The 23,676-nt window shown below is 36.7% G+C and overlaps 1 protein-coding gene across 1 annotated transcript; it reads left to right on the top strand.

The window, feature by feature from the left end:
- Positions 1-181: 181 nt before the first annotated feature.
- On the top strand, positions 182-22,925 carry LOC121390646 (exocyst complex component 8-like). Its single transcript, XM_041522508.1, has 16 exons — positions 182-268; positions 2,487-2,636; positions 3,503-3,598; positions 6,138-6,241; positions 7,276-7,418; positions 9,160-9,313; positions 11,637-11,781; positions 12,319-12,462; positions 13,455-13,506; positions 13,714-13,858; positions 14,883-15,063; positions 16,259-16,389; positions 17,260-17,379; positions 19,474-19,579; positions 21,079-21,269; positions 22,604-22,925. Exons 2-16 carry the CDS (start codon positions 2,531-2,533, stop codon positions 22,754-22,756), a joined length of 1,971 nt encoding a protein of 656 aa, XP_041378442.1. The 5' UTR covers positions 182-268; positions 2,487-2,530; the 3' UTR covers positions 22,757-22,925.
- The last annotated feature ends 751 nt before the right edge of the window (positions 22,926-23,676 follow it).

Below are 23,676 nucleotides of genomic sequence, written 5' to 3'. Positions count from 1 at the left end.
TTGCTTAGAACTAGAGCATTCCATTACTATGACTATACAGACTATATTTTGTAACACAATGCGAAGTTATTGACAAAACGCCCAAAACAAATATTATATATTGTATTTTTAAAATATTATTTAGGTTATTTTGCAGATCTCTTTACAATTGGAAGAAAATAAAAACAAGTAAAAAGAAAAATGGCGTCTGTAGAAAGTAATAAAATTTCTAACGCCGGCGATGGGCTGGGAAGAATTCTCTCCAAACCAGGCTTTGAACCTGACAATTGTAATATTCTAAAATAATGTCCTGTTTTGGCGGTTGCACATAATTGTAATATATTGTATTTATAGAACATATGTCGAGGTAACGAGCATGTAAAATCCGCATTTGCATTTTGCAGATTTGCTCCGCCCCACTAAAATTACTAATTAGCATTTATGTAGGCTAACGCCCATGATCAAACTGACAGTTGCTCTCGATCAACTCGCATACTAGGGAAGGGTGGGTGTTCAATGCTGAGCTAACGAAATGTTAAAATATAAAATGGCAGGAAAAAAAAGATTTTCATCTCTTTTTACTTAGCAATTTTTATCATTTATACAAATGATACATTCTGAAAGATGCAGAATTTATCTGATTTATTATGAAAACAAGCAAATAAAACTAGGCTTAAATGCTACTTGTATTAGAATAAACAATTGGAAAGTATGTATTCTGTAGTATGTATTGAAGGGGTCAGGATTTAGCTCAATCGGTTGAGTGCTCGCTTGAGGTGCTTGCATCGCAGGATCGAACCACCTCAATGGATCCATTCAACTGATTGTGTTTTTTCTCATTCCAACCAGTGCACCACAACTGATCAAAGGCTGTGGTATGTGCTTTCCTGTCTGTGAGAAAGTGCATATATTATAAAAGATCCCATGCTGCATTAAAAAATATGTAGCGGGTTTCCTCAGATGATTAAGTATCAGACTTACCAAATGTTTGACATCCAATAGCTGATGACCGGCGTCGTGGTTAGGCCATCGGTCTGAGTGAGTGCTCCGCAAGGCTCAATGGGTAGGTGTAAACCACTTTCACTGCCCAGTGATCCATAACTGGTTCAACAAAGGCCATGGTTTGTGCTATCCTGCCTGTGGGAAGCGCAAATAAAAGATCCCTTGCTGCTAATTGGAAAGAGTAGCCCATGTAGTGGCGACAGCGGGTTTCCTCTCAAAATCTGTGTGGTCTTTAACCATATGTCTGACGCCATATAACCGTAAATAAAATGTGTTGAGTGCGTCATTAAATAAAGCATTCTTTTTTTTTCCAATAGCTGATGATTAATTAATCAATGTGCTCTAGTGGTGTTGTTAAACAAAACAAACTTTAAATAGTATATACTGACGTAGCTTGACATAACGAAACATAAATGTGTAAGTGTGATGTCAAACCATTTCAGACGTACTCTATTTTCTTTACAAGTAACAAACTGAAGTACAACAAAGTGCAGACAGCGATATTTATCTGACCTTGACCCTGACTTCCAGTCACTGTGAAAATGAAGTTGCATGTATTGTAGAGTATTGAATTTGTGACATCATATCATGTGTTATCTAGATGCTTGTTGAGCTTGCTATAATAGTGGATAACAGGCAGATATCTTTCCATAAAATTTGTAGCTAAAAGTAAAACATTTAGGGGGTGGGACATAGCCCAGTAAAGCGCTCGCTTGATACATAGTCGGTTTGGGATCGATCCCAGTCAGTGGGCCCATTGGGCTATTTCTTGTTCCAGCCAGTGCACCATGACTGGTATATTAAAGGCTGTGGTATGTGTTATCCTGTCTGTGGGATGGTGCATATAAAAGATCCCTTGCTACTAATGGAAAAATATAGCGGGTTTCCTCTCTAAGACTATATGTCAAAATTACCAAATGTTTGACATCCAATAGCCTATGATTAATAAGTCAATGTGCTCTAGTGGTGTTGTTAAACAAAACAACCTTTTAAAAAAAAAAAACATTTAGTATCAATAGTGTAACAGTATATCATTAACAGTTTGATAGCAATTTGGTTTTCCTTGCGACAACCAGCTGACCAGGGCACATACTGGAACAAATTTTAGATTAGCCACTTAAAGTTGTTTAATGACACCACTAGAGCACATTGATAAGTAATCATCAACTATAGGATGTCAAACATTTGGTAATTATGACTGTTAGTCATAGGAAACCTGCTACATTTTTCCATTAGCAGCAAGGGATCTTTTATATGCACTTTCCCACAGACAGGAAAGCATATATTACTGGTGCACTGTTCGAATAGGTCCGACGCCATATAACTGTAAATAAAATGTGTTGAGTGTGTCGTTAAATAAAACATTTCTTTTCTTGGTTGAATGAGAAAAACAGATACATAGACTGATAGAGTATTCCCTTGAAAAGTATTAAAATGTTTAAGGAATATGTTTTACAAATTACTCTGCTTTATAATTGTTTACTGGTGTGTGTTTTTTGTTACAGTTGTGTCAAAGTTGATTGAAAATGGCCAGGACAGATTGCTTGATATGAAACAGACATTTCATATCCTCAGTGATAAGACAGCACAGTCACTGAAGAAAAATGTTTACAAAAACTACTCCCAGTTTATTGAGACTGCCAGAGAAATAGCTAGTAAGTTATAGCAATAGTTGTCAGGGAAGGTATTTTAACAGATCTTTTTTCCTGAAGAATAGTGTTTAAAAACGGTTTCTGCGTTTATAAACCAGGGACCAACCTCGGTGGTGTCGTGGTTAGGCCATCGGTCTACAGACTGGTAGGTAATGGGTTCGGATCCCAGTCAAGGCATGGGATTTTTAATCTAGATACCGGCTCCAAACCCTGAGTGAGTGCTCCACAAGGATCAATGGGTAGGTGTAAACCACTTGCACCGACCAGTGATCCATAACTGGTTCAACATAGGCCATGGTTTGTACTATCCTGCCTGTGGGAAGCGCAAATAAAAGATCCCTTGCTGCTAATCGGAAAGAGTAGCCCATGTAGTGGCGACAGCGGGTTTCCTCTCAAAATCTGTGTGGTCCTTAACCATATGTCTGATGCCATATAACCGTAAAATAAAATGTGTTGAGTGTGTCGTTAAATAAAATATTTCTTTCTTTCTTTCTTTTTATAAACCAGGGGTACAGAAATGGAAAATATTTCACTAGCCCGCCAGACCAGAACCAACAAAAACTGTTCTAGTCTGCCAGCCTATATAGCAATATATTAATTATAATGTTTTATCAATATCTTTATAATAGGTATTTCACCATTTCAAAGTCACAGACTCATGTTTCACTCAATTGTAACTTTATCCAAATGTGTTGCCGGTTTGTAGATTAACTAAACTTAGTGTTAATTTTCACGGTTTGCATACCCCAAATAGCCATAGTTTAAAAGGTGCTAAGGTGTCAGTAAATAAATATTCTTTTCCTTTCTGTCAAAAAGCCAGTGATTAATTAACAAGCCAACCATTACGTTGCTGTTTAATATGATTTTAGTTCTTGAGAGCGAGATGTACCAGCTAAGCCACATGCTGACGGAACAGAAGGGGCTAATGTCGTCCATGATGGAAATGTCATTAGTTAGTGACAAAGGTAAGTAACACTTAGCAGGCATGTTCATTAAAGTTTGTCAACTAAGTACACATTGTCTGCTGTTTATGAATGTAAATGTGTAAAATGAAAAATCTATAGTCCCACAGAGAATGCCTTTTTTTTCATGTTGTGGAATTTACTATAAGTTATTTATTTCTGAGCCAATTGATTTGTAAATTGCACATAAATATAGTATTTTTATGTTATTTCCAAAACACTTTTACTTTTCGTCTTACATCAAACCAAACTGAAATTATTTGCAAAAAACATTTTCATAGAATGATGGGACGGACTATAGTACAGTCAAATCCACTTAATTGGATGTCGGATTATTGAATATTTCGGATATTTGAATATGTTTGTCCTGCACGGAACCATTTGCCATTATGACAATACAAAATCCAACGGTTAATTGGATGTGTTTTTTAACGTGTTTTCGGATATTTGAATATAAAATTATCCTTGCCGAATGGCAATTGCACGTAAAACATAGGAAAGTTTGTGTTACTTGATGTGTTTTTTTTTAATTTATGATCGTACGTAATACCATACTATCGTACATGCAAAAATGAATACTTTTAATTTTATTTAATTTCATTGTTTAAAAAAAGGAAAAAGACTTACAACAAACTTGTTTTCTTGTTTCTTAAATTATTTCGGATGACTCGTTATTAATCAATACATTTCCTAATTACATCGTAATTAATCCATGAACTCTGAGATTCATCTCAAATGTGACCCAATGGCCGAGACAATGCAGGACAATCAAGGATCAAAGTCGGTCATTCCCACCTTGTTGGCGGCCATGTGCGTTTCGTAAGCAGGCATCCCTTAATCTCATGTCGGCCACTTTTGAAGCAGTGTATGTTTAATCCATAAATAAACACTTGTCAGATATTTTTCTCTATGAATTGTCGGTGACAGTAACAAACAAAAGCCGTTTGCTACTAGTGTTATTTTTAGCGGGATCTTTTGATCACGTGATTTTTCCTCTGCAGCTCACAATGTGAGGCCCCATTTGGGGTGACCGATTATGGTGATTATTGTTTAAATTGTTAAATGCCGACAAAAGGTAAGTTGTAGGAGATTTTCTTAGCAAGTTGGATTAATCATCTTTTGGCTATAAATATTGACAAGAACTCTTTTTTTTTCACAATGTCAACATGGCAAATAAACGGAAAGGAAACGATTTATCTTTGGCTCAGAAATACGACGAGATATGTGCCCAGTATCTAGCCAATGCTAACCCAGAACGAAAAAGACAGAGAACAGGAAAAGCAGCCAATGTGGAGAAGGCCTTATCAGAATGGTTTTCCGTCGCCAGACAAAAAGACATTCCAATATCGGGCCCAATATTAGCGTTTGTGTTTGTGTTTTTCCTTCTGTTACATTGAATAACGGCCTTTCACTTATTTGACTTTGGCCAGTCTAGTTTACCTGTCAAATCAGTTACAAATGCACACAGATAATAGTCAGATAGACGTCCTGGTAAAATACAGAACATGGAAATGACTACTTATTCAAGATTATATTGGGTGGTTGGGGTGGGGTCTTGTTGCACTTGATTTACAAATGTACAAAGAAGTTAATAATGGCCATTTAATTATCAAGAAGTTAATAACGGCCTTTTAATTATTTGACTGTGGCCAGTCTAATTGAGCTTCCGGTGGTTTTATCTGGGTCATTAGATGTTTAGTCACTTCTGCTTCTAGGCGTACAAACGGCATTAACTGTTGTCTCTTGTATTTATCAAGTTTATAGACAAACTTGATAATGGCAACAGAGTCACAATATGGAACTTGGAATCGGTATTTTATTAACACAAAATACTTACCGGTTTTTGACGAAAATTCCACATGTCATGAGGCCCAAATTGGGAGAATCGTAATTAGGGTTTGCATAAATCAACGAGGTCTTAATTGGGTATATCGTATGTCGAAACTGTACCTTCGGTTTATTGAATATGCCGCTTATTTGAATATATTTTTGTTGCACGAGGCACATCCAAATAAGCGGATTTGACTGTAGTTTGATCTATCTGTAAGACATGAATAAAATTAATGTTACCACGTAATACATTTTTATTGTACTTCCTTTTTTTTTCAATTAATAAATCATACATTTCCTTTTTGTTTGGATAGCTTAATGTGTTTCTCATGTGATGTCATTCTTGATTATGTTTTAGTATCTGTGTGGGGAAAATCATATGAACATCGTCATAATTCAAAGAAGTTAACACAGTGGTACTTTTTTCCTTTCAAACAAAAAGCAATTTAATGCAGGAATTTCAATATTTTACAAATAAAATTGAAATGTCATTTAATAGCAATGAAAAGACCTATTTGAAATTAAAACATACAGAATGTCATCTCCTTATGTTTGACTGTAACCTGGCAAAACATTTTGTGTCTGGTTATCACTTTACTTTGTTATAAAGTGAACCTTTAGTAGCTGGGAAATTATATGTGTGGATATATCTTCAATATACCGTGACATTCTGTGTTCAATGGTGTTCAGTGATTCTTTGATTGCGCTCCAGTCATTGTGCAAGGACAGAAAGAGGAGGAGGAGCAACAAGAAAACCCCGAAGAAGAGACAAAGAAGAATCTCGCATTTCTGCTTGAGAAAGTGGAGGGATGTTCAGTAAGTGCAGATAGGTCAAACTTGAAGTATAGAAAGAAAGAAAGGAATGTTTTATTTAACGACGCACTCAACACATTTTATTTACGGTTATATGGCGTCAGACATATGATTACGGACCACACAGATATTGAGAGAGGAAACCCGCTGTCGCCACTTCATGGGCTACTCTTTTTGATTAGCAGAAAGGGATTTTTTATATGCACCATCCCACAGACAGGATAGTACATACCACGGCCTTTGATATACCAGTCGTGGTGCACTGGCTGGAACGAGAAATAGCCCAATGGGCCCACTGATGAGGATTGATCCCAGACCGACTGCGCATAGAGCAAGCGCTTTACCACTGGGCTACGTCCCGCCCCCGTTCAAGTATAGATTCAACATGAGTTTTTCGTTATTTCCAACAAATAAGTTTAAAGTCTGTTTAAAGTTTGTTTTGTTTAATGCCATCACTAGAGCACATTGATTTATTAATCATCGGCTATTGGATGTCAAACATTTGGTAATTTTGACATAGTCTTGGAGAGGAAACCCAATACATTTTTCTGTCAGTAGCAAGGGGTCTTTGATATGCACCATCCCACAGACAGGATAGCACATACCACAGACTTTGATATACCAGTTGTGGTGCACTGGTTGGAATAGGAAATAGGGATCGATCTTAGACCGACCACGTATCAGGCGAGCCCTGTACCACTGAGCTGTGTCGTCCCCTTCTTTGAATACCATCTCGTGACATCAGCCGAAAACTTTATGAAGACATCACCTTTACACCTGAATAAAAAAAAAAATTGTGTGGACAAGTTAAAATAAAGGTAGACAAATACATTTCTGGATTTAATTGTTTAGTGGACTAATGAAAATTTCAGCTTATTTCTGTCATTCAAAAACAGATTTATTAATAAGTAAATTGGTGATTTTAACTGATGACTGATAATGAAAATGCGACCGATTTCCAACACTAGTATACTTAATCTTTATGTGTGTACAGTGATGACTATATTGCAGAATATTAATTTGTTTATCGATTCCAGACAGTAACAGACGTTCCTGGTCGTCAGCTGATTCACGATGGAGATCTCGTAGAGCTTGATGGGACAACATTCACCGCAATACAGCGCGTCCACGCTTTTCTTCTTAACGACAGTCTCATGATAGCCACATGGATTCCAAACAGGTTTGTTACAAGGAAACAGTTTAGTTTGAGTTTGATGCGACAACATTCACCGCAGTACAGCGCGTCCACGCTTTTCTTCTTAACGACAGTCTCATGATAGCCACATGGATTCCAAACAGGTTTGTTACAAAAAACACATAACCCAGTGGTATAGCACTCTCTTGATATGCCGGTCTGGGATCAGTACCCATTGGTATGCCCATTGGGCTGTTTCTTGTTCCAGCCAGACACCATGACTGGTATATCAAAAGGCCATAGTATGTGCCATCTTGTCTGTGGGATGGTGCATATAAAATTATTCCCTGCTAATTACCAAATATTTGACATCCAGTAGCCGATTAGTAATAAATCAATGTGCTCAAGTGCTCATTAAACAAAATAAACAAACAAACCATTTTTGTAAGGGAAACAAGTAACACTTAAGGAACACAAAATTTACAAAATTGTTTTTATGCAAGATAAAATGTGCATTAAAAAATTCCAAACCCAGTTTAAACCGAACACCAAACACCAAACACAAGCTATTTCATGACTGAAACAGGTTTGGTTGGGACTCAATGGAAGATTTAGCCATTTGATTGGCTGTTGATATGTGGAGGAAGTCCCATAGGTCAAAGGTCAGGTTATGTATTTATGACAAGAATATATGATCCAGGGTTGGCTCTGGCACTTGCCAAATTCGCCAGTTGCACATTTTAAAATAAGTTGGCAAATATTTTCATTTGGTAAAGTAATTTCATGTAATAATTGACATTTTGTTAGAAAAAAATAATTTCTGCAATGTTTTTTCATAATTTGGCAACATTTTCTACTCACCTGGAGTTAGCCCTGTAGATCTAAGATTTCTTCAAAATTATACAATATTTAGAGAATAACTAACGAGCTACGAGGAATTACGGATTATCTGTCCCGAGTGAATTAATGTTTTACAGCATTAATTCACGAGGGACAGATAATCCGTAATTCCTCGTAGTGAGTTGGTTATTCTCTTTATTACCCATTGTCAATCTTTAGCGATTTTAAAAGTATATTTACGTTCTCGCTGCTGTAACAACTAACAAGCTCTACCAGCCATAACAATATATTCATACGCGCCGTTACCGGTGCACACCCAACAGTATCCACCAAAGAATAGTTAAAAAAACAAACAGTCAAAATAATAAAATAAAAACATTTTTAAACATTTGTACATATATTTTGATTTTTAATTCCGTAAATGTTCGTATCGTAAAAAAAATATTTGAAGTTCGTAGTAATAGTTTGACCGATGAATGGAATCATGAATGAACAAAAAATAGTCCTGGCAGTATGTAATTGCCAATCAAATCTTGTCTTTTTAAAGCCAGCCAATCAGTGACTGTAGAAGCAATCTGCACACTGTGCAGAGATCGAAAAAATATTACCCCGTATATTTGAGCCCATATGGGTAATAAATAATTATATAGATTGATGTTTGATCCGACTGATTCACTGGATCCATTCAACTGATTGGGTTTTTTTTTCATTTCAACCAGTATACCACAATTGGTCAAAGGCTGTGGTATATGTGTTTTCCTGTCTGTTAGAAATACATATAAAAGATCCCTTGCTGCATTAGGAAAAATGAAGCGGGTTTCCTCTGATGACTACGAGTCAGAATTACCAGATGTTTGACATCCAACAGCCGATGAATAATTAATGTGCTCTAGTGATGTCGTCAAATAAAACAAATTATAATTCACCGGTTGTGTGTGTGTTTTAGGAGAGGACCTGTTCGCTATCGGTTTCAAGGCCTGTATGAACTGGACAGCCTGGCCGTGGTGAATGTGCGAGACGTCGGACCAGAGAAGAACGCTCTGAAGATGCTGATGTTCCCTGAAACGAGGATATACCAGACTGATAGCACCAAATCTAAGGTGAGACAGGAGTACGATTACCAGGGCTGGTGCTTATAGGTAGTACTAAACCAAATAACGTCTGGCTGGGTCAAAGTACGAGGTGCACCCAACTTTTGATAGAGAAGTGAACACCACAAGTCCTGTGATTGGTGATAAATGTGAGTGTGTTAGTTGTGAAAACAAAAGAAGTTTCATCTGGGCAAAATATTTATGCAATTTTATTTCATCTAGTACCACTGTGTCAAGTAGCCTTGTGTATGGGTTACCTGTAAACAAAAGTACTCAAATTTTGTGCGGAACTAGGGTAGTCATAGACACTACCCGTTATCTCAGAAATGAGCAGCTTGACCCCCAATGTTTTCTGATTCACTTTAAGGGTGAGGGGTGGTAGTATTTATATCCGTGGCATTTATGTCGATTGATATGCTGCAGGTAGGAGTTTTAGCCACATATGTTACTATTTGTCATCTATGGGATTTGATTTGGTAGTATACACCCTATATAAAACTTTAGAGTCTAGACTTGAGACTCTGAGTCTAATAGAGTCTGAGACGTGAGCGTCACGGCAGCACTACATAAATTGTATGTGTGTGACGTCATTAGAGATTGAGTCTGGACTCTTAAATGTTTTATAATCACGGGTCCTGGGCTCACCCTACACTTTGTCAAATTAGCCAACTGCTAATTATTATACAAAGTGGCTACAACATTCAGTATTTCGCTAATAAATTATTCTTTAAATTAGCCACTTCTTGAATAATTTTCACGGAAATACTGTACATGTGTGAAAATTGGCTCAAACTATGTTATTTCCAGTGTGATCCCTGAATTAGCACCATGCTGCCCTGAGATTAAACAAGCCTTTTAAAATAATTAATTCTAAAATTGCCTTGTTGAAAATGTGTTTTTGATATTAAAATATGCCTGTTATATATTTTGCCATTCATTAATTAAAGCAAGCACATTAATTACGTTTATTTTTATTTCCATTAATTTGTTTGTCTTTAATGAGAAGAAAAAGTGCCCTAAAAATGGTAAAAATGCCTCAAAGTGTTTAGTCTACCCTGCCTTGCCAAATGTCTATGGAAAACACTAATTACAGTCAAAGTGGTGTGATCTTGATATTGAATGGGCCGAACCATTGTAGCTCAAGAGATCGGTGACTCAAGATAAACAATACAGTTGTCAGTGGAAATTATGTAATTTTTATACATTTATTGGGGCAATGGCTGGACATTTCAGTATATACTCTATTAAAAATATTATTTCCAGTTAAAATTATATATTTAGTTTTTACAGCAACAATGGTTGGATATTTTAGAAGACAGCTTAATATCCAGCTACAGATATGTGGGGCAATGTTTGAGCATTTTAAAAGATATATGAGGATTGTCTGTTATTTCTTTTACGTTTCACCGGGGTATGAAAAAAAAAAATCATCCGCAAACTGTGAATCGGCGAAGCCGCTCTCACATAAGTTTGCGGATGATTTTTTTTGTCATACCCAGATGAACGTGAAAGAAATAATAGACAATACTTATAATTAAATTTGAATCATACAGGCTAATAATAATACTAAAACGTCATCCTTTATTTTGAATTATTTTTTATTCATAAACAATAATAGTCAATAAGACAATTTGCCCATATAAAATGACGTCATCAGATATGATGTTCCCTGACAAACTCCCGTTGCTACATCTGGACCAATGGGATGACGTTATGTTGTAATGAATGTAACAGAAATTTAATTATTATGTCATATTAATTTCCCAGTTAAAAATGTATGTATGGTTTTGGGGCTTTTTTTTTGTTGTTTTTTTGTTTTTTTACAGCAGCATTTGGTGAATATTTTAGATGATATTATGTTAATATTCAGCAAAAACCTCTGGGTTTTGTTTTCTTTTGGCAGTAGGTGGTCAATTAAAAAAATATATATATATATATATGTATGTATGTATGTATGTCTCTGTGTGTGTGCATGTGTATGTGTGCGTGTGTGTGTGTGCGTGTGTGTATGTATGTATGTCTCTGTGCGTGTGTGTGTGTGTGTGTGGAGAAGGAGTGGGATTGTGTTTTTACAGAGTCAGTGGCTGGATATTTTAGAAGATTATGGGCTGAATTTACAAAGCCAATTTGTCTTACACATGTGTAAGTTACTGTAACTACATACATTTACAGTGCTTAAACTCCTGCGTTTAAGAAAAAACAGGCTTCGTAAATGTGGTCCATTATATTAATATTCAGCTAAAAATCGGGGGTGGATTTTTTTTGGCAGTGGGTGGTAATTTTTAAATATATTATTATATATATGTTGGGTTTTTTTTGTTGTTGTTTACAGCGTCAATGGCTGGATATTTTAGAAGACACAAAGAAGAAGAAGGCTGCCAAGGAAAAGCAGAAGAAGGAAGCGGCTCTTGCTAAAAAGGAAGGAGAAATACAGGCGGCCTCTGAAGCTGCAGTCGCAGAAGCCAATAAACTAGATCGTAAGAAATCCTTAGAACTTAATTGATATAATAAACAAACTTCAGTATATTTAAGGGGGTGAGAAATACAGGCGGCCTCTGAAGCTGCAGTCGCAGAAGCCAATAAACAAGATCGTAAGAAATACTCTGAACTTAATTGATATAATAAACAAACTTATAGTATATTTAAAAGGTGGAATGTAGCACAGTGGTAAAGCACTTGCCTGGTGTGCAATCAGTTCAGGATTGATCCCCATCAGTAGGCCCATTGGGCTATTTCACATTCCAGCCAGGGCACCACGACTGGTATATCAAAGGCTGTGGTATGTGCTATCCTGTCTGGGATGGTGCATATAAAAGATACCTTGCTACTAATGGAAAAATGTAGAAGGTTTTCTCTCAAAGACTACAAGTCAGAATTACCTGATGTTTGACATCCAGTAGCCGATGATTAATAAATCAATATGCTCTAGTGCCTTAAGTTTTAAATCCTCTTGTACCTTTAGTTTTTTTTTTTTGCTTATTGTTTATTTCCTGTTTTTTTAATGTTAAATATAGCATTTAATGAGGAACCCGAACCCGAAATTGATACCATGGACACCGAAATTCTGAATGTTGATTGGCTGCAAGAGCTGCCGGAGGATCTTGATATGTGCATTGCTCAAAGAGATTTTGAAGGAGCAGTGGATCTGATGGAGAGAGGTGAGTTTAAACAGTCTTCATTACAAACTTTCTGCTTTTAGACAATTTAATCTAGTCTGGCTGGATAATGTCACTTAAAAACTGAATGTTAACCTCCGATAAACCTCGAAAAACAATACCTACAATTGCCCACGGCAATCGGCTTTGCTGTGGAGATCACTTTGGCATTTTCAATTCTCCATGACATGTTTTTGCTGTGGACTATAGTCATTTTCTTTTTCCACGGCATGTTTTTCGCCATAGACATTTTCTTAATTGTCAGGGTTGGAAAATGACGACATGATGTCAAATGGGACATCATCACATAAAAAGGACGTTAGAAGCTGAACTATGTGTATTTTCAACTAAATAAGTTGTTGTGTTTGTAATAATAAGATGTATTTGTAATTTTTTGTGAATTTATGTATAACAGTCAACCATTTGTGAATGCTTATATCGATAAATTCACCAAAAATGGCAATCAACCCATGCTGGCACTCAGCAGTAGGGGTGCAAATATCTATTTGTCAGCTTTTTTATAATTAATGAGAAATTACTTTATTATTTGTATTTATTATTGCAGGCTTTGACCTTAACTCTTTTCAGAGATAGCCCAGTAAAAATGGGTAGCCCCATAATTTTAATAAATTAAAAAGAGAAAAAAACTAAAAAACTTACTTTTATTTAAACATGTTGTTTTAGGTGGGTTTTTTTTTTAGATGTTTAGGCATCTTGTTGATTGCAGAGTAACTGGATGTGCAAAACAAATCTAGTAGCCCGGCGGACTACCTGGTTTAGACATCTGGTAGCCCAAGCAACAAATGGGTAGCCAAAACATCTCGGGCTACTACTAAGGTCGAGCCCTGTATTGATATCACAAAATGTGTAATATTTTAAGGTCTGAATATAGCCTAACTAAACGATATCAGATACTTTTAAAACAGTATTATAAGATTACCTCCAGACTTATTTGTTTATTTTAAATAAGTATTTTATTTCTTCTTTCTTTCTAGCCAATGCATTTTTGAATGATTGTCCAAAATCACCTGCCGTCAAAGAGTTCAGGTAAATCAAAAGTTTATTGCTACATTTAGTTTGAAGGGGATGATGGGGGGGGGTTGTATTGCTTTATAAATATTGTTGGCCCAATAATAACCATTATTTTCAGTTACGTTTTTTTTTGGGGGGGGGGTTAGGTTTTTTTTAAAACTTTTTATAAATGTATGTATGCAACATTAAGCACTATTTCTCATTTATTTGTTTCGTTGTTAGAGCTCGAATCGACCACCGAGTGAAACAGTTGACGGATGGTCTGATGAGTGAGTTGCAGGTTTCGCCTGAACGCTCGCTCAGAGGAGGGCCACGGGCTGCCCGGCGAGCGGTCGCACAACTCATCCGGCTCGGAAAATCAGCGCAGGTAAAGATCTCCGTTCATCTCAGTGTATAAATGCAGTCAGTCTAGGATCAGTCTCCATCAGTGGGCCCAGTAAGCTATTTCTCTTTCCGGCCATTGCTCCATTTATGTTGTAACAATGGCAGTGGTATGCAGCATTCTAGCTAGCAATATATATATATACGGTCACTGCGCCCTGCCCACGTTTTGTGGCACCCTGCCATGTTTGTTGCCACCCTGCCCCTGATAATCTCCACCCTATCCTAATTCATTGCCATACACAAATAATAAAATAAAAATCTAGATTTCCTCTCAAAGTGTGAATCCTAACTAAAAAATGTATGACAATACATCGTTTAGTCACAGGTGTGAAAGCCGACAACAGTACCATGGCATGTTTTAGTTGTTATGACTGCAGATGGGTGGGCAGCTTAAAAATCTTGCCTGGAGATTGCAAATGGTGAAGACTGTTATGCCTGGAGTTTACAAATGGTGAAGACTGATACATAGTTTTAAAAGTTGACATTTATGCATATTTGTTTCCATTGTTAAATTATTATCCTCAATTTAAGATACTAGTTGGGCTTTTTGTTCACACACATCCTCTACAAAAGTTAAAATTAGTTTGTTTTGTTTAACGACACTACTAGATATATCAAAGACTGTGGTCAGTTTGGGATCGATCCCCGTTGGTGGACCCATTGGGCTATTTCTCGTTCCAGCTAGAGCACCATGACTGGTATATCAAAGGCCATGGTATGTGTTATCCTGTCTGTGGGATTGTGCATATAAAAAATCCCTTGCTGCTAATCGAAAAAGAATAGCCCATGAAGTGGTGGCAGCGGGTTTCCTCTCTCAATATCTGTGTGGTCCATAACCATATGTCTGATGCCATATAACCATAAATAAAATGTGTTGAGTGTGTCGTTAAATAAAACATTTCCTTTCCTTTCCTAAAACTTTCCAGGCAAACGTGGAAAAGAGCACAAATGATCACTTGATTATTTTTTCAGTTAAAAACTGATGATGCTTTTTATTTTGCTGACAGGCGTGTGAACTGTTTTTGAAGAACCGAAGTGCTATCATCCGGTACAACATTCGACAGCTCAAGTTTGAGGGTGCGACAGCGCTCTACATACGGTGTCTGTGCGGCGTTTTCTTCACGAGTCTGTCTGAAACGGCACAAGAGTTCTTGAAGGCTTTTCCCGAACATTACGGTTGTTACTCAGGTAATCTGGTTTGTACAAAGTAATATTCAGCAGATTTTTAAATTGTATTTACAGTGTTTCTGGACTTTCAGCTGTTTGTGCAAAATTTTCATTGATTTTTAAATTGTATTTACAGTGTTTCTGGACTTTCAGCTGTTTGTGCAACATTTCCCATTTCTCTATCCAAAACTGCCAATATGGTTTCGACTAATGCTTTGCATACAATCTGAATGTGGGTTGCCATTTTAGACCTTTGTGGAATGATAACTCTAGGGCCAGTCTCTGTATCTGACCACCAATGTTAACATTTCCAGATTTTATTTACAACCGACTTTCATCTCTGATAGAAATTTATTTAAAACCAGTTTATTAATCCCCTACGGGTCCAACCGGAGGGGACTATAGGTTTCATCTCCGTCCTGTCTGTATGTCTGTCCCTCATAGTTTTCAGGATGGGTTTTTTTCACAATGTCTTGAGAAATTGAGGTGAAATTATATAGCTTTATCTTGTACTGATACAGATCAAGTTCGACTCTCACAGCAATTTATCCATTTTTCACAGAGTTATGGCCCTTGAATTTAGGAGATTAACATTTGTCGGGCCAGGAAGGGGACATGTATTACTTTAGCCGTACTCTCAGAATGTTTGTTTTATACTGGAAACACACTGCCTAATTAAAAGTGGGCCTGTTGTGCTGTTTAGTTATTGTAGCCTGGCTTCCATAACAAGTAGAAACAAGGTTATCTTGTGTAAAGATTTCTGTTTTAATTTTGATGTTTTTGAGTGTGGATTCACATTCACATACTAGGTAACACACAATTATCTGCTTTGATTGGCATTTACTTAAGTTTTTTTATAATTAAACAATTGGCATTTTTGTCCTCTTTTTAAAAAAAATTATGATAGTCAAGTACAATTTTTGTCCAGCCTTTACTACGGTAGTACAAATGCGAGAATTAGGAATTACTTTTCGAATGGCGACGGCATCAACTTTGGAATTAAAGTTTAGCATTAAAGTTTCATCTTTAGTTTCTCACAAACTATAAGTCCTAGGTCACTGAAATTTTGTTTATAGTTGCACCAATGGATGTTCATCACAGTGCACCGATAAAATTTATTGTATGCAAGACAATTAATTTTGCGGAATTCTTGATTTTAAATCCTTATTATAAAGTCATTTGGTAACTAATGTTTCTTCCTTTTTTCTGTGGTTAGCTTTTGTGGTGTGGTCCAAGCACGAGTTACAGGCATTTGTTGCCACTTTCTGTCGTCAGGTTTTCGAGAGCAAGTCGAGTCTGACCACAATTGCAGAGTGTGTACAGATGGCCAAACAGCATTGTGAGGAGGTAACTAAAATATATATTTTTTTTTTATGTATTGTACTATTCCAGGCTCTATACTAGCCATCAAATTGGAGGTTATTTTTGCCAAAAGTCGGCTCAAGTTGCCGAGTTAGTGAGAAGTCGAAGTCGCCATAATATTTTGGACCTAAACTGATTTCAGAAACAAAAATCACACATTAGACGTCAAGACAATGACTTGTTAAGTGTACATAACACCTTGTCGGTCTGTGGTTATACTTTGGCACCAAACTGTGTGTCAACACATGTCAAGTGCTGTTTTGTTCTCCACCAGATTCATTTTAATAATGCCATAAAATATTATTACTTTCATTTTAACATAACAGTTAACATATTAATTATCAGTTATATAACTGGAAGTAGTAGTTTTTTATAACAAAGTACTACGATTTGAACTGAACCTTTCCAAATGAGCACGTTACATGACAAAATGCACCGATAGATGTTCACTTCGCCTATTTTTATGACACACCTCCTCTTTCTTTCTTACATTTGAAGACCATCTCTTCTTGATAGTCTATCTTTCATCTTCATTTGCTATTAGATCCAGTTCTTGTCTCTTTTTTGCATTCCTTTTCTGTCTCTTTTTTTTTTTTTGGCTGTCTAACAATACAAAAATTTGCATAGTGTAACATAACAAGGTAACTGGTTAGGCGAGCAGCATTGCACATGCCTATACTTTAATGAGACAATAATGCTCTGAAGAAACAGTGTTCCTTAAAATTCACTATAGTGGTAAAAAAAAAAACCCTAAATCTCAACTCCTGTAATGTTGTTAGATTGTTTTTGAAATATATTTTAAAATGGTGTTTGTTTTAAATGCAATTTATTTGATTTTTTTTTTGTTTGTTAAAGCTTAGTATAATTGGTCTTGACATCAGCTTCACTCTGTTGGCTATTCTGAACATTCCGATGTACCGAGCAATAGAGGAAACGAGGGACCAGCTTATTGATGGCATCAAATACAGATCACAGGTAAAAAATGGCAAACAATCATTGTAAACCGATGGCGAGTGTGTTCTGTATTGTGATTGGTTAATTGCAGTCTTTTTCTGGGATCAAATGAAAATAACACCCGGAAAGCTAATGACGTCATTAGAAAGTGACCTCATTAGCAACTGGAACAGCCCAAGTTGACGGTTCAAGGGTTTGCAGTTAGAGCAGTCTGTAACACATTTTAGACATTATTGTAGCCAGGTATTTTTTCTCAAGAAATACCAAATACACAATTAGTTCTGTAGAAAAACGATTCAGTTTACAATGGACATAACCTTGTGGAGTTTTTAGATTTGCGGGTGTTATTGTCTATTTGATGCCTGCAAATGTTTAATTTTTGACCTCGGGGCTAACACCTTTGGTAAAAAATGGCATTTGCGGGATCAAATAAGACAATAACACCTGCAAATCTAAAAACTCTGTATGGTTATCTCCTTATTGTATTACAATGAGATTGATAAAATATTTTATGGATCCAAAATAATACAATTGACAAAAGTCAGAAACCAGAGTCGATATGTGTTTAATGCATTCCATAAAACATCATATAACATCAGCTATATAGAGAATACTACATGAGTGATAGTTAGATACCATTTATTTTATAATGAGTTGTTTCAAAATGTATCTAATGAGCAAAAGTGAATTGGATAATGTTTGAAACAAGTTGCAATATACACATATATATATATATATATATATGGTATCAAATGTAACAAACATAATATTATATTTCTCACATATCCCTGAAATGTACAGTCCTTGCACTTATAGTCAACTTGTACAAGTCAATTTCAAGTTAACTTGTACATCACAGAGTGATCGATAGACCGTGCTTTTTTTCTTTGTCTTTGGATGGTATGGCATTGCTGACCTAGTCATCACCTAGGAGCAGCCAGTCGCATGTCTTTAAATTGTTATCGCATGTATACGTGTTGACGGTATGTGTTATAAAAAATAATGAATGATGGTCTCACCAACGGTTGTGTAAGAAACTTGTTTTGTTACATCAGTCAATGTAATAAAAAATAAAGACACAAACTGTAGCCTACATAATCAGGCAATTCAAGCACTAATAATGTATTCTAGTACTGTGCAATGTGGCAAACTTTAGTCTTTTGTAATATTACACTACAGGGTTTGATCTGCACTTGCCTGGAAAGTTTTAGGAGAGCTGTAAATTGATTACCTTCCAGTAGGTTAATAATGAATTTTATTTGAAACTAAATGTGATTGCTCACCTGGCATCATTTAAGGAGTGCACTGTATGACCAACACAACGTCATTCTCTGTGAGATAACACTTTCTGAATGTTCACTGGTCATTCTTCATAAAGTAGGCTGCCCGTTTTACACCAGAAAAGTACAATATCATGATTTATCGGTTCACAAAACCACAGAGCAGTGCAGTTTGATCGTGTACTGGGTAATAGAATACTTAACCTAATTACAATATTTGTTGAAACCGAACCATTTCCTATAAATTATATGCAAAACATGCTGTTTAATTGAATAGAGTCTTTGATCAAAATAATAAAAGCAGTTTAGAGAATATCCATCCATTAATCCGTATACAGTGAAACCTTTCAAAACTGGACGCTCTTTAAACTGCAATTCTCTCAAAAACAGACGTTTTTCACAGTCCTCTTTTAGCTATCAGTACAAAAGAGAACCCCTCTAAACCGGACATTTTACTTGATCCCTAGCGTGTCCTGTTTAGGGGGGTTTCACTGTATTTATTATTTTAGTTTTAATAAATTCAATATTACTTTTCCAGTAATATATTTAATACTAGTTAAGCAAAGTGGTGCATTATAGCTTAAAGCAGTGTGGGTTTTTTTTGTATAAAATATAAGGACTTCGATTTTTTTAAATATTATTTTAGAATTGAACTAAACCTATTATATTAAAATTACTGATCTATAAAAATGTACATAAATACAGTACATTCTGCGAAAATCTTAAGAAAATGTGTGGCATGCATGTTTCAGAGTCTGGGAAAATGTAACATCTCTTTTTCCACACAAAATTTATGGCTGCGCTCATGAATTTTTTTTCTTAATATTTGTTTTAGGATGATAAGTGGCGACCCATGAATCACTCTACAAAGAAAGACTGTGATAAGTTTATGTCGGATATGAATGCTGTCGGCCTTGACATGTTGAAGAATTATGTTTATGGTAAGCTCATCCTTAACAGCAAATGACACAACAGCTGGTGGCCACACATTTTCAGATGTGGAGAGGGTTGGGGTGGGGAGGTGGTCGGAATTTAAAAAAATATTTTATTAGACGGTTTTCTTGTTTTCATCAGACTCAAATCTCTAAATTATTACCTTCCTTATTATATCATTCTTTAAAACGTTTTAATATTCATTGGGACGTAGCCCAGTGGTAAATTGTCTAGGATTGATTCCAGTCAGTGTGCCCATTGGACCATTTCTCGTTCCATCCAATGCTCCACAACTGGTGTAACAAAGGCTGTTGTTTGTACTATCCTGTCTGTGGGATGATGTATATAAAAGATTCCTTGCTGCTAATCATAAAGAGTGACTCAAGGAGTAGTAACAGTGGGTTTCCTCTCTAATTATCTCTAATTCATAACCATATGTCTGATGCCATATAACTGTTAAGTAGTTAAAAATGTGTTCGGTGCATAGTTAAATAAAATATTTAATTTTTTTCATTTTTTATTTTCGAGCGGGACATAGCCCAGTGGTAAAGCATTCGCTTGATGTGCAGTCGGTTTGGGATCGATCTCTGTCAGTGGGCCCATTGGGCTAATTTTCATTCCAGCCAGTGCACCACGACTGGTATATCAAAGGTCGTGGTATGTGCTATCATGTCTGTGGGATGGTGCATATAAAAGATCCCTTGCTACTAATGGAAAAATGTAGCGGGTTTCCTCTCTAAATTACCAAATGTTTGACATCAATAGCTGATGATCAGTAAAGCAATGTGCTCTAATGGTGGTGTTAAACAAAACAAACTTTACTTTTACTTTCTTTCATTTTATTTCCACTCAACAAAGAATGGGACATAGCCCGGTGGGAAAGAAAGAAAGGAGAAGGAAATGTTTTATTTAACGACGCACTCAACACATTTTATTTACGGTTATATGGCGTCAGACCACACAGATATTGAGAGAGGGAAACTCACAAACGCCACTTCATGGGCTACTCTTCTCGATTAGCAGCAAGGGATCTTTTATATGCACCATCCCATAGACAGGATAGCACATACCACGGCCTTTGATGTACCAGTCGTGGTGCACTGGCTGGAGCGAGAAATAGCCCAATGGGCCCACTGACGGGGATCGATCTCAAACTGACTGCACATCAAGCGATTGCTTTACCACTGGGCTACCTCCCACCCATCCGGTGGTAAAGTGATCACCTAATATGCAGTCGATGTAGGATCCATGCCCTTTGGTGGTCTATACATGTATCTTGTTCCCGTCAGTACTCCACAACTGGTATATCAAAGGCCATGGAACATACTATCCTATCTGTGGGATGGTGCATGGAAAATATCACTTGGTACTAATGGAAAAATGTAGGTTTTCTTCGCTCTAAAATATAAAAATTACCAAATGTTTGACATACAGGACCCGATGATTAATAAATGAATGAATGTGCTCTAGTGGTTTTGTTAAAACTTTATTTTTATTTTTTTCTCAGACGAGTGTTGGATAAATCTCACATCAAATTCTGTTCAGTTTGCCAAGAGTTGCTTGATGTTTGCCGAGGACTTGCTGAAGCTATATGCTGTGGAACTGGAACATTTTATTGCCGAGTCTATCGGTGCCGTCTTTAACGCGCAAGTCGCCCATTTTCAACATGCTCTGAAATCAGACGGCTTGAAGAAGGAAGTGAGTTACAACTGTTTTTAACAATATTTATTCTGTCGTTTTTCTTGGCGGTAGGAATTGGTCAAGCTTAGGCCTATGTTAGGACCGTTCCCCACAAATTTAGAACCGATACATTCATGTAAACAAGATGACGGTCAATAGTAACATATATTTAACTGATAGAAGTAGTAACAACTGTGGACAATTGAAAGAAAGAAGTGTTTTATTTAACGACGCACTCAACACATTTTATTTACGGTTATATGGCGTCAGACATATGATTAAGGACCACACATTTTTTTAGAGGAAACCCGCTGTCGCCACATAGGCTACTCTTTTACGACGGGCAGCAAGGGATCTTTTATTTGCGCTTCCCACAGGTAGGATAGCACAAACCATGGCCTTTGTTGAACCAGTTATGGATCACTGGTCGGTGCAAGTGGTTTACACCTACCCATTGAGCCTTGCGGAGAACTCACTCAGGGTTTGGAGTCGGTATCTGGATTAAACATTCCATGCCTCGACTGGGATCCGAACCCAGTACCTACCAGCCTGTAGACCGATGGCCTACCACGATGCCACCGAGGCCGGTGTGGACAATTGAAATGCTCATGATTTACAAAAACCCACCCTAAAACTATGTTTAAATAATTTAAAAAAAATGTTTTTAAAGTTATGGGGCTACCAATTTTTACTGAGGGCTACTAGATTTTACACTGAAAAAAACCTTAGGTTCTGACCTGTTCTGGATCTGCACCTGAGAATGCTAGTTTATTTGTATTTTGACTAATGTTTTCTAAAATTGCTCATAAATATAAAAAAATATTTGTTATTTCCGAAATATTTTTAATGGAGACTGGGACAGGATCTTTTTTTTTAATCCCACTGCCCCCTTTCCTTTCTCTCCTTTGAATTCCATCTCATTTCTTCCCGATCTGGCAACTCCTATCTTTCAACTTTTTTCGCTGTCCACCTCCACATCCCAGTCCTTGTCTCTCCAACCGCAACTGGGACAGGATCTAGTTTGCTTTGCATAGTTCAACTTAACAACGGCACCAACAGCAATTGCTGTAGCTGTGAATTGAATTTCTGTTGGTCAGAGGCTTTACTGATGGCAGTTTTTGTTATTGGGTAAGCATCTATTTCAGTCTGCTGAGGGGATACTTTTTGCTTTTTAAGTTGTGTTTATTTGTTGCAAAGGTTACCATAGGTGGGGATTTTGTCTACAAAAACATTTTAAAATTGCCATAGATAACAGGTTCTTAATTTCGAGTCCTGGCTTACAATAGAATATGAATGTGAAAAATCACTTTCCTGGTATAAGTCAATCTTACCATTTCCGTTTTATTTTGCAGCACAAGTTCATCCTGACCAATGCGCAGTTTATTCTGGAAAATGTGATGAGTAAAATAGAGAGGAGATATCAAGAACGTGAACTTGCCTTCCCGGACCAACTGGTCAAAGTAAACAATGAGTACCGCAAACTGAAGTCCCTAAGCAAGACATAGAAATGTCGAACATGTGCTTCAAATCAAACGAGTCTGTGATTCATAATATGTGGGGGGGAGGGGGGCTACGACGACGTAGCCCAGTGGTAAAGCGCTCGTCTGATGAGCGGTCAGTCTAGAATCGATCTCCGTCACTGGGCCCATTGGGCTATATCTCGCTCCAGCCAGTGCATCACGACTGGATATACCAGTCTCTGGGATAGTGCATATAAAAGATCCCTTGCTATTAATGGAAAAATGTAGCAGGTTTCCTCTCTAAGACTGTCAGAATTACCAAAATGTTTAACATCCAGTAGGCGATGATTAATAAATCAATGTGTTCTAGTGGTGGTGTTAAACAAAACAAACATTAACATCAGCATAATGTGTAGGCAGCCTTGCCAAGAAACCTCCATGTGATAAAGATGATACATTTCCCCAACTAAAAACAAATACAATTATTATCTTCATTGTTAATACATAGGGTTGCCTATTTTTGTCTTGCACACATGGAACTGTATACAGTGACACACCTTCGTTTTAACACACCTTTATGTTTAAAAAAAAACAGGCTTCGTAACTTCAGCGTTAAATGTTTAGGGTACCAGTACTTTGAAGTCTGGACAGGATATGGATATCCCAGAACGGTGTGTTTTGGATCGATGCCTGATAATTATAATCATAATATTTATGCAGAATGTGACAATGTAGTTTAAAACTATTTATTACCACAAATCAAACACAGCGGTTTGGGACTGACTAACAGGCTAATGCCTATATTTAGGCCTCTCCCTACATTTAACACATACACATGTTCTACAACTAGTCGACTAGCAGTGATAATGTCAACAAACTATTTGACACATGATTACATCCACCAAGGTTCAAGCATGTTTGTCATGACCCTCCATGGCGAAGAGTGCAGAAGGTTAAAGCTTGTT

The sequence above is a fragment of the Gigantopelta aegis genome, chromosome 15 (assembly GCF_016097555.1).
Source record: "Gigantopelta aegis isolate Gae_Host chromosome 15, Gae_host_genome, whole genome shotgun sequence".
Lineage (NCBI taxonomy): Eukaryota > Metazoa > Mollusca > Gastropoda > Neomphalida > Peltospiridae > Gigantopelta > Gigantopelta aegis.
This window is presented reverse-complemented; position numbering and strand designations above follow the sequence as displayed.

Coding starts and splice junctions, on each gene's coding strand:
- LOC121390646 (XM_041522508.1), top strand. CDS start 2,531: ATGAAACAGACATTTCATATCCTCAGTGATAAGACAGCACAGTCACTG. Junction 6,242..7,275: donor AGAAAGTGGAGGGATGTTCA/GTAAGTGCAGAT, acceptor TATCGATTCCAG/ACAGTAACAGACGTTCCTGG. Junction 12,463..13,454: donor AGTGGATCTGATGGAGAGAG/GTGAGTTTAAAC, acceptor CTTTCTTTCTAG/CCAATGCATTTTTGAATGAT.